The following is a 12,067-nucleotide window of genomic DNA, read 5'->3' as shown; positions in this document are numbered from 1 at the left end:
GTCATTTATATTTCTAATGTCTTAAAGAAGTTTTAATTTAAAATTACGAAGAGTTCGTGTTAAGATTTGTTAATATATCTGCTTTAACACGTTCTAGGTTAAAACTAAAGAAATGGAATTATCTTCAATGTGTCGACCACTTTTCCTATTAGGGGCTTACTTAGTTAGTTATTAAAGTTATACTTCTTTAGGTGCGTTATAAAAAAATGATGAGAGTGAAATTTTAAAATGCGCGCGCGTCGCGGTTGAAGTTGGTTCCTTAAATTTTCTGACGTTTGCGTCATTCGTTATTTTTTTTTGGTTGCTTCGTCCATTATTAGGACAGACAAAGGGTTCAAGCCCATACAGTCGTATTCATTATTTAATAATTAATTGTCAATGCCATCTTTCCAAGATTTTTAAATTGTTATTTCTAAAAACGTAGAATAGCACGAGGAATAAATAATTTTAATGATTTTTGCTTCGGCCTTTGATTTTTTATTTGGCCTAACCAAAGAAGTATAACTTCTTGCGTGCATACATAAGTTCACACATACTTTTTTATTACATTTTGTCTTTGTTCAAATTTTATGTAAGTTATAATCAATGCTGTACTGTTTCATTTAATTGCAGCAATAACTCACCTAAAGTTGTTTAATTTTGTCATAATTAATATATATTTTGGCTGTCTGTTTGTTAAATGGGTGTGATTAAACTAATTTAATATATTCCAATATCATGTTTGAAATTGTTACATTTGAAATATTTTCATTTGTTTTCCCCCAGTCAACACTCTAATTAATTGCAAAATTGTATCGAGCATTATCCTTGTAAGCTTCCAGTTAATGTTAACGCTCCTTCTTAGCTTATTAAGTCTATGTCGCACACATGTCACTGCCAATGACTAAGGGGTTTTACAACTACTTTGACTTGAAAAATATTTGATGCGTGATCGGACTTTTCGCAGATGTGAAACACCTACATTGAATGCTTTTTTTATTTAAATATAGAGATAAATGAGTAAATAACTTGAAGTAAAAACTTCGATTGATTCACTTGTTTTTATTTCAATTTCTATTGGGTTAGTAAGTAAAATGTGAAGGAAACCAAGATGGTCAATTTACACTTGAAACCATAGAGACAATCTATGGTCGAGTATAAATTTTGATTTCAATTTTAAATGTCACGCCGTTTCGTTCCATGAAAATGTTTCACATCAAGTTAATAGTAATATTTTATTTGTTAGATAATTTATGCGTCTAGAAAGAGCCAATTGCTGCCGGACAACTGATGAAAACAGGCCAGGCTTATTACTTTAGTGTGCGTGACAAGATACGTCTTACACTCGCGATTTTTTGTGACTTTGTGTTAGTGCAGACAGTGTAGACAGTTAATCTTAATTTTTTTTCGACTTTTTCATATCTGTCACAGTCCATCTAGACGCATAAATGATCTAAGTTTTATTTATATACTCCATGAACCTGATGCTTATGCACCATCATTTGAAAGTACATACAAAGTTGTAACACCACTCTAGTCATGATATTCGGTGTGGTAACGGTGATGGATAATTAAGATGAACGCTCTCTTACACTATGTTGGGTGTGTCAGATGACAACGTACAATCTGAGCAGTCCAAATTCCAAGCGGGCGATGTAGTATGGGGCCCGGTGAAGGGCTACGTGTCGTGGCCCGGCAAGTTGATTGGCCGGTGTGAGGGCGGCAAGTGGAATGTGAGATGGTTCGGAGGCGATAGGGCCCCCAGCGCCGTCGACGATGCGAAGCTCCTGACCTTGAGCGAGGGCCTGGAGGCGCACCACGCGGCGCGGACCAAGCACAGGAAGTGAGTTGTGTAGCGCGGACGTGACGGACGTGACGGCCGTACGCGAACACGCATCCCACACGCCACAGACGTACTAATTCGTCTGAATCGTTCTGCGATTAACCTCGGAATAAATTGTAATACAAGTACTGAGTAATATTCAAAAAATTATAACGTAATCTACAGATGCCGCGCGAGTTGAATGCAAAGTCCAGGAATGAGATAGTCCTGCGCTTTGACCTAATTATAATTTATTTTATGGACAGTAAGGGACGAGACGAGCAGGACGTTAAGCTGATGGTAATTGATACGCCCATATGAAAAACCCAAAAATTCTTTGTGGTACTACAATTGCGCTCGTCACTTTGAGACATAAGATGTTATGTCTCATGTTCCCAGTAATTTCACTAGCTACGGCCGGCGCCCTTCAGACCGAATCACAATACTGCTTACGCATTACTACTTCACGGCAGAAATAGGCGTTGTTGTGGTACCCATAATATAGCTGGCATCCTGTGCAACGGAGCCTTCCACTGGATAATTATTATCGATGTCCATAATCATGTATATCGATAGATTTATACAATGATTATCAAGTTTACTATTTTACACTAAGAAGGATGAGAAAAATATTTTAGTAATTATTTTTAACAACACTAATAATTAAATTACAAATTTTTGTTGTATCTTTCTTCAACACACGCGTCTAAAAGATTTTTCGCCATTTCTCGTGCTTGGCGATGTGTTTCTTTTTTTTTTTGGAACGTAATCTTATGGATTCGGATCAACCATTATTGAAATCAAAAAAATAACACGGGTTTACAACTACTAAATTTAACGCCATAACACGGTAAGCTACGAGTGACGACTACAGCACAGTACTACACTGTAGGCGCGCAAGTCAAGGCGTGGGAGATGCTTCTGCTCTTTGCCACAGGACCGACTGCATTCAACTCGGCGGTAAACAGTAATTAGTTATTTTTAAATGCGAGTAGTTTTAGAAGCCGTCCGTAGCTATTTGCAGTTCAACTAAAATCAACTAAATTTGTAGTATAATTTTGACCGAGGTTTTATAAATGCGATTATATTCAGTTTGGCACTACGTGGACTGCGTCTTGGCATATGCGCTGAACTGTGACTGCAATATTCCGGTCGATGAGAAGCACAATTTGTTTGGAATTATTAAAAGATACCAATCTGTTCCGTTAACGTATTATCGACGTCACATTTGGACATTACCGTACTAAAAATATGAGTAAATAAAAATCTATAGAGCGAACTTAGACTTTGCTCAGACTTTACTCAAGTCAAATTCTGCTGAGGTCAAGCTTAGCACGATGTTTGATTTGGTATTTATAGTCATTTGACAGCTGAGATTATGCTGAGCTTAATTTAAAGGTAGCCCAATAGAAAGATTAAGCGGTACACGGCGGACAGGTAACAATGACGCAATAATTCTTATCTCCTTCTTGTTTGGATTATAGTCCGTGTTTTTCCTAAGTTGTCGTTATGGTGGACATAACCTTAAGCTTAGCTCGCACTCGAAGCCAGCCATGTTTGTAAATACGGACTTCTAACTAACTCTCCAGATAAATCTGAGCAAAGTCTAAGTCTGCTCTCTATAGATCTCAGCCAAGTCTTAGTCTGGTCTCAGATCTCCGCCTAAGACATATATCTCTAGGTGGCTCAGTTGTATTAAAAAAATCGTTAAGTTAATCGATGTTGCACAGTTTTTTGATTTGTGTTGATGCCGACAACGCCGATTGAAGTGAAAACTTCTTTAGGGGCGTTGAGCACTTTTCTTGGGATGGGTATAAAATGTTAAACTCGCGTCAGGACACGTGACCTGATCGAAAATTCATAAGACAGTCGTTGAAATTATGGAAAGTTGATTTTTCTGATACATACACTTAATAGATAATTGTAATAGTTCTGTTAATTTTTTTATGTAATATAAATTGTCATTTTTGTGTACGACAGTGCAATTAATGAAAATTGTGTTTAAGCACATTGTACTTTTATACTGATAAATAAAGCAATTCGTGCAAAATAACTAACCATTCCGAAATATTCAAAAATGCACAACGTTAATGTTCAAGTTTTCACTTCTGCCGGCACTCCCGGAGTGCAACCCGCTATTTTTTTTATTTGTATATTAACCGTAACAAGATTGTTATCTGTTTCATGAGTAAAATGTAATATTACTTAGGTTGAACTGATTTCCATTTCGAAAAGGAAAAAGTGTGGCTAATATAATTGTGCCTATATAATATCTAATAAATGTGAATTTTTTGATCTATATTCGATTTCGTCAACTATGTTGCAGTCACAGCATCATTTCACCAACAGAAAATATAACATTATGTGATATTAACCCAACCTAAAGTGGACTATATTGTGTTTAACAAATAATTCATATATAGTATGCGAATATTTTTATTGTACTAGTGAAATTTATGTCTATTGGTTCTACCACAGATCATAGAAATGCATATTTATATTGTCAAGGACGTGAGACATATTCAAATGAAAGGTTATACAATATAATATGTACATTCCTTTTACGTTTTTCAAGTTTCAACAATTTTGTACATCCATTTTCATTTACAAACAACTTTGGTTATTAACTATTGCCAATAAGATAGTGGTGACTTTATGTCTTATTGTAAATTGAAAGCTTTTGATTCTTATACACTTACGGCCGTTCCCAATATACTATCTACAGATAGAGATAAATTACTTCTTTCTACTGTCAGTAATTAGCTGTCAATAATCTGAAGCTGTCCCAATATACCCGATAAGTCATTCTTATCGCCTTATATTGGGATGCATGAATTGCAATTTCCATACAAACTTCTATCGCTGGTTAGCTATACGTCGTCCCATTGACAGACAGCGTGTACGGATAAGGTGAGTTACCGCCGATAAGTTTATTGGGACAGAAAAGTCAACGATACTTACAATTTTTATCTCAAGTAGGAGATAGACTAAATATTGGGATCGGCCGTAAGATAATTTATACGTCTAGATATAACCCATTGCTGCAATACACTAGCGATTTGTATGTCATTTTGTAAGTTCTTCTTCTGTCATTTTTAGCTGTGCAAAACACAGCTGTCACAGTCTTCAAAGACGTATAAATGATCTAAGCTTACACAATTAATTAATTCTATTATCTTTGGTACTGTTATTATCACTGACCTCTACTATATACCACTGGACTGGCGGCTGCCAAAGTGATTTTGTGCCTGTTTGATATTTGCCATTTTGGCGCTATTGGCCATGCAGTGAGAGTCTGTGGTACTAAAACTAGTGATGACTACCTCAGCAAACATCAATAGATGGAGGGAAACTATTTATAAAAAAAATGTACTTTATAACGTTGATTTTTGAAACATAAATAACACGGAAAATGAACGAAATTAATTCGAAATGCAAAAATACTCCATAGTACTGTACGTTCCTTCGAAGCCATTTGTATTATACGTCAAAATGAGTTCTCTGGAGGGTCGCGAGTGGCGCTTCAAATAGGCATTAAAAATTGCTCTAAAATATATGGAACAGCCTCTCCAGTGGTATTTGTATAAATAATACAGGTCAGTGTTCTCAATTTAAAAATGCGAGCGTATTTCATCTAATTCGTATTCAATTCAATAGGAGCAGAAAGTTGAATACGCTTCTCGAGAACGCGATTCAGGAAGCCATGGCCGATTTGGACAAAAAGAGTGACGTTGAGAAGAGTTCAGAGGAGTGTTTGGACGAGCCAATCAACGAGACGCCCAAGAGGAAGAATAAGTTAAAGAAGTTCAAGAAACTGTCCAAAGTTGACGCGGCGCGGGTGAGGAACGCGCGATGACAGCTGGCTCAAGCAACCGTGACAATATAACGTGGTAACAGCTGCAGCAAGGAAAGGCTTCCGTGTTCGCCCACGACATATGCCTTGTTTAAAAAAACTCTAGCTGTTACCCCCTACTTTTCTAAGCCAACGTCAATTAAACTTTTAAAAAATATTAAATTTGATATCACAAAATTTACGATACATGCGGAACGAACGGTTGGCCCATTGGTAAGAGCGCTCGGACGGAACCCGGATTCCGTCCGAGACGCAGATCCGAGTTTCGAATCGTTGATAAATTTTGGTTACAAATCTAATTTGTATAAAAACAAATAGTAGCTATTGTTTGTACTGGATCGTAGTCCCTTACCGTAAGTTAAACCTTTTTCAAACGCATGTCTTTACCGCCCATGTCTTTTCTTGCATTGCCAATGTCTACTTTTGATTAAATCAAATCAAATTATCACAATCATTTTATTCAGTTAGGTCAAGGAAAAGACACTTATGAATGCCAAGAGTTGTCTTTTTACCATTTACCCTTCGGAAAAGGTTGAGCTTTAACGAGAAGAAGTGGTCAGGAACACATTGCCACTGTTTTAAAATCAACATCAGGTGAATAGCTTGCGTTTGAAAACAGTATAGCTGTACAAATCATGTGTATTTATAAAGATATGGTATAACATTACCTTATATTGTAGAATTGAGAACCTCCTCCGTTTTTGAAGTCGGTTAATAAATATAATCTTATCAGACTAGAAAGTTATACCTCGGCTGTTGTTAATTTTACATTTGCAATTAAATAAAACGAATTTATAAGGTTTGGGCAGATACAGAAGCTTTCCCTTAACACGCATCAGTTATTTTCTAAAATTGATTTTTATAAGGTTCATTTGTGTATTAATTTATTATAAACAAATAAATAATCACATAGTGAGTGTAAGCCCAGCCAATCAAATATGAAAGTAACGGCCGTTCCCAATATACTATCTACTGATAGAGATAAATTACTACCTTCTACTGTCAGTAATCTTAGTAAGCTGTCTCAATATACCCGATATGTCATTCTTACCGCCTTATATTCGGACGAGTGAATTGCAATTTCCATACAAACTTTATATCGCTGGTAAGCTATATGTCGTCCCATTGACAGACAGCGTGCACGGATAAGGTGAGTTACCGTCGATCACGGACGAGTAGAAAAATAAGGACTTCGTGTCACCTTCTATAACAGTGAGGCAAACAAACGGTAAACGTAAATATATAATAGCCCCACGCATACACTTACACTAATACAAGCCGATCGGCCGCCATTATGAGATTTGCCATCGTCTGTGACAGATCAGTTTGCGTCGCAATAAAATATTTTAAAAATGCCGTTGTGCGTTGTGAAAATGTGTAAAAACAATAATATAAAAGTATTTGTGAATATATTATTATCTAAGGGAGAAAAAATTGTGTACCTGGTATACTCCGTAACCTCGCACACACTAGAATAAAGGTGCTTCACTTGCTAATATCACGGCGCGGAGTCCTTCTTTTTTACTAGTCCGTGCCGTCGATAAGTTTATTGGGACAGAAAAGTCAACGATAGTTACGACTTTTATCTCAAATAAGAGATGGACTGAATATTGGGAACGGTCGTAAGTCGGTTCTTGACACTCGGACACTAAGTTAGCGGACGATTAGGTAGTGTATAGATTTATATGTTATATTATACGAGTAGATGTCTGTATAATATACATAACCATTGTTGTCTTTGTGTAGGCGTGTTTGATCGACATTTTCGGTGGTTCCTAATGACTTCGAAATTTTTCCTCGTACTTTAGTAAATTAATTTGTAAAGGCTTATAGATTTTGACAGCTAGTTAATATAGATAATATAATAATAATTCAAGGAGCTCCACAAATATATATTTATTCGTGATGGTAACAGGAATAAATATCTATTTCATACCTACTTCATCGTTCAGGAAAATTGTCCATTTTGTGGTTTGTCCTAAAACCATAGTCTTCAGTGTTAGAATAGCTTTTATATCTAAAGAGGTAAGATCCAATTGACATTAACTATTAGAAAATTTCATAAAATGTTTTAATATAGAGTTTACAATAAATAAATAATTGGTGTATATATTATATGAGTCGCCTTTAGGCTGATATTATTCCATATCATATTCGTGATAGTTTTACATTATCAATGTATGAAACAAATATTACTGTCTCTTCCATAGAGACAGAGCTGTTTCAGTCCGTTTGGTTTTCAAGAGGACTATCAATGTTTTTTTAAATGTTCGCGTATAAAAATAAATTTAAGTTCTCGATATCCGTAGCGGCCGTATCGTTGCGATCGAAGATTGTACAATTTAAATATTGTAAATTAAAAAAAAAAAGAATATTGAAGAAACTATTTATATGTACATTATTTACGTTTTGTTAGAAAGTATATGCTATGGTTTCTAGTCAAAATATTGAAGCGAAAACGTGTAGATATCTTATAATAATTATGAGGCAATTGACAATAATAGTGGCCTGTTGACCTTGAAACAATTACATATTATAAGTACAGTATTTATTTTGAGTGTGCGCTACAACCCCACCGGAGCATGTGGCCACTCTCGTACGGTCGGCATAATAATTTAAACTTATACGTTTCATTTCAATTAAGCATTGTTGGCTATTCGGACTATCTATTCGGTGGTATTGTAGGGTACGTTTTGTTGTAACAATTCATACTTCTGTTAATATTGTTTTAAGATAAGTTAAGCCTTAGTTCGCTATTATTATCGACGTAGAAAAACGTTTTATTACAGACATTAATTTTATATAACGTATAATAGCGTAGTCGTTTTATATCACAATACACGTATCTTGCAAGTGAAAATGATTTATTTTAAATGTTTTTATAATCCGATATAGATGTTTTACATATAATTATATATATATATAGGCCTATGATAATGTAGTTAGCTTGAGTAGGTAAATGATAGATATTTGAACAAAATGATCTTATAATAATTTAATAATTGTGATAATTCCCTATTGTATATGATTTTAATGGAGATTTAGTTCGTATCATCACAGGTGGGTACCTTATAATTTATAATGAAGTGTTTTTTTTTCGATCACTATGAGTGCTTATTAATAAGTTACAATTTCGGTACATGGGAGATTAAATAAATATTATTTTAAAATTAGATATTAAATAATATCTCGTAAACGTTAGGTACATTTGTTAGAGGTCGTGTATTAGAGGATTGTGGGCGCTCTTATGTCTCTAATAGTTAGGTAAATCCGTATTCGTATCAGATTTTACTTCGAGGTCGAGTCTATGAAGGTTTTATTCAATGTTATTCTGTCTTATAATCGTCGGTGATGCACAGGGGCGGATCTACTTAAGGCTTTTTGGGCTGCATCCCAGGGCCCCGTGGATACAGAGGGCCCCCAACCGAACTGAAAGCAATAGACTAATTTATTTAACATAACCATTCATAACCTGTCTATTTATTTTGCAATAAATAATGTTTTAATAAATAAATAAAATATTTGATTTTCCTATTTTCTTCCTGTACTTAACATAATATATTATATATACCTGCGACAAAATGGCAATTGGTTGAGTAATTAGGTAGGGCCCCTAAGCAGTATTAGCACAGGGCCCCACATATTCAAGATCCGCCCCTGGTGATGCAATAGGTTGAGCCGTTGACTCACCACCGAGCCGCCGGTTGCCAACTTTTATTAGAAGAAATAGAGTATATCTGATTTCAAAGTAGGTAAATAAAGAGAGATTTCCAAAGAAGAGTATCATTTTTGTTAACATATTAACAGTAAATAGTCGACTGTTTTGGTTATGATAAAAGATTGCAGAATGCCTGGCACTAAAATAGTAATCATTGTTACAAACAGTATTTTAGCATTCTTTATTAGTGTTATATATTATACAGTACGCCTACATGATATAGAGTACAATACTCTATTTTGGAGTACGGTTGACAATCCTTACAGTTAAATTACTCTCGAGACGTTTTTCGTTTGTGTACGTGTACGGTCAGCACATAAATAAAGCAATACTTATAATTTTATAGTCAGGTACTTCGGATCTAATAATATTAAACGATATAGTAGCGCCGTAGCTAGTGAAATTACTGGGCAAATGAGACAACATCCTGTCTTAAGGCGAGGAGTGCAATTGTAGTGCCACTCAGAATTTTTGATTTTTTCTAGAATCTTGTGCGGCACTGCATGGTAATGGACAGGGCGTATGAATTACCATCAGTTGCGCGTCCTGCTCGTCTCGTCCCTTATTATCATAAAAAATGTCGTGTGTCGTGGCTATATGATACCGAAGCCATTGACTCCTCAAAACAAAACCGATGAAATCTTAAGAGAAGCCCTTGTTTTGTCTTGACACTTTCACTAATCGCTTGTGGTCGAAATACTGTTCACCCAATAAAGATATTTTTTAGAACAACACATTAACAGATACTGTTAGGGTTGTCAAGTACTGGCATCCATTTTCTCGCCTCGGAGTAAAACCGTTTGTATGAAATTGATGTGATCTATATGTTAATCATCGTATATATTTATACATGTCTTAAAGGGTTATCTGTTGGTGCAACGAAATATTAAAATTGTACCGAATTCAAGTTTGGATGAAAGCAAATATCAAGAAATAATTGTGAAAAATTTTGAGCTATAAGCAAATATAACTTATTGAAAACGTTGTTGTGAACAGGTAACTCTGTATATAATTTATCCATTGACTCCATACTGAGTCTGTGTAATGCTATGTAAAGGCCTAATTGTAGTGAACGCGTACATAATAATCAGAGACAATGGTTCATACAAGGCGAAAACTGGATAAAATTCTATTAAAGAAAACATTCTGTCCCGACGCATCATTAATCAGCAATATATTATAGTACATGTTTGTTGATATCCTATTATGAATGCTATTTATAATTACACACCAATTATACTTAAAAGTTATAAAAGGAATCTCGAAAAATCCAAAATAATTAAAAAAAGTGTGTGTGTCAGCTCCGACGCACGACTGGAGTTTACTCCTCAAGAACGATTGTCTTTGAACAGGTACTAAACAAAATCAAGTCCAATGGAGTCCGTTACAAACAGACATACAACAGAAGCTAATAAAAGCGTATTAATTAAAAAAAGCTGGTATTTCAATATTTGGCCGAACAAAACTCCTGTTATAAAAATTTATAAATATAATTCTATCTGTTAAAAGCGGAACTCAAAATTCCAATTTTAAAATGTCCATAAAGGAAGTTACATTTTGGCACATCCTATAATGTATATTATACTACACACAACTATATATAAACACACACACAACTGAAAAGTGAAAGGTGCGCGAGAAATGATGCGCACCAAAAACGTTACTATCCCATTTGATGAGTAGGTTTTACTCTCCATATATTTCTCATACCCTACGCCTTATATGAAAATCGATTCTTAAGGAGTAAACTCCAATAACACATATTTAATATTATTTTTAAAGTTATTCGGTGTTACGACATTGGAGGGATTGTATCAATTCTCTGATTATTATCTACTCTGTGAAATGTTTCGTATTTCAGACGTAGTTATTCCATTTGAATGTCCTAAATATAGATTCGAATACAAATAGCGACGTAATGATAAATGTTATATTGTTCGTAACAATGGTAGGTATATATTGCCGTACCAAACGGGATGGTACTTTGTAAATATTTTGATTATTTGTAGTTTTGTATAGTATTTTATTTCAATGAAATTAATGTTTTTATAGACTAATATACAATATAAGATTATTTATTTGTTTTGCTGTGTAAATATTTTTTTCAATAAAACGTACCTGTTTTTATATTGTGGTTTGATTTCAAATGTGTTCTAATGTGATGCAACGATAATTTTTATAAACTTCTGTCTTATTAATAAACGTTAAGTGTAAAGTTATTTCGAGTTTAAAATTACTTCGCTCTGTCATGTAATTGTGTAGTGACAACGGTAAGATAGAAACAAAGGGCCTTACAAATAAAATTGTCAAAGTTATACCTGAGCATAAACAAAGAATATGCAAAATGTTTACAAATAATGGGGGTAATACCGCGCATGTCCGAGGACAAACGAGGCAACACCATTACACCAGGCTCCATGCTTGTGGGTACTAGAGAACTCCACCACCACTTTGTGATAGTGCAGCCAGCCTTGTTAGTCCTGACGGAGACAGGAAATCTCTCGACTGAACAATGTCACATAATCGAGTTGAAAATTATGAGTTTCATGCTTGTGGGCAAGAATCAAACTGATAATTTTGAGCTTCAGCTGATGGTAATTGATACGCCCTGCCCATTACAGTGCCGCTCAGGATAATTATAAAACCCAAAAATACTGAGCGTCACTATAACTGCGCTCGTCACCTTGAGATATAA

General features: G+C 34.9%; 1 protein-coding gene across 3 annotated transcripts in view; it reads left to right on the top strand.

The window, feature by feature from the left end:
• LOC126976734 (uncharacterized) overlaps nt 1-11,499 on the top strand; it is a 132,816-nt gene extending 121,317 nt beyond the window's left edge. Inside the window, exons 8-9 of one of the 3 annotated variants that reach the window (XM_050825286.1) lie at nt 1,591-1,822; nt 5,459-11,499. In XM_050825286.1, coding sequence (XP_050681243.1) covers nt 1,591-1,822; nt 5,459-5,657 — 431 coding nt within the window. In that variant the 3' untranslated portion in view covers nt 5,658-11,499. Of the gene's footprint in view, nt 1-1,590; nt 1,823-5,458 lie in introns of those variants that run through there. The other 2 variants (XR_007731966.1, XM_050825287.1) reach the window with 2 other exon arrangements.
• Nucleotides 11,500-12,067: the final 568 nt, after the last annotated feature.

The sequence above is a fragment of the Leptidea sinapis genome, chromosome 42 (assembly GCF_905404315.1).
Source record: "Leptidea sinapis chromosome 42, ilLepSina1.1, whole genome shotgun sequence".
NCBI lineage: Eukaryota > Metazoa > Arthropoda > Insecta > Lepidoptera > Pieridae > Leptidea > Leptidea sinapis.
This window is presented reverse-complemented; position numbering and strand designations above follow the sequence as displayed.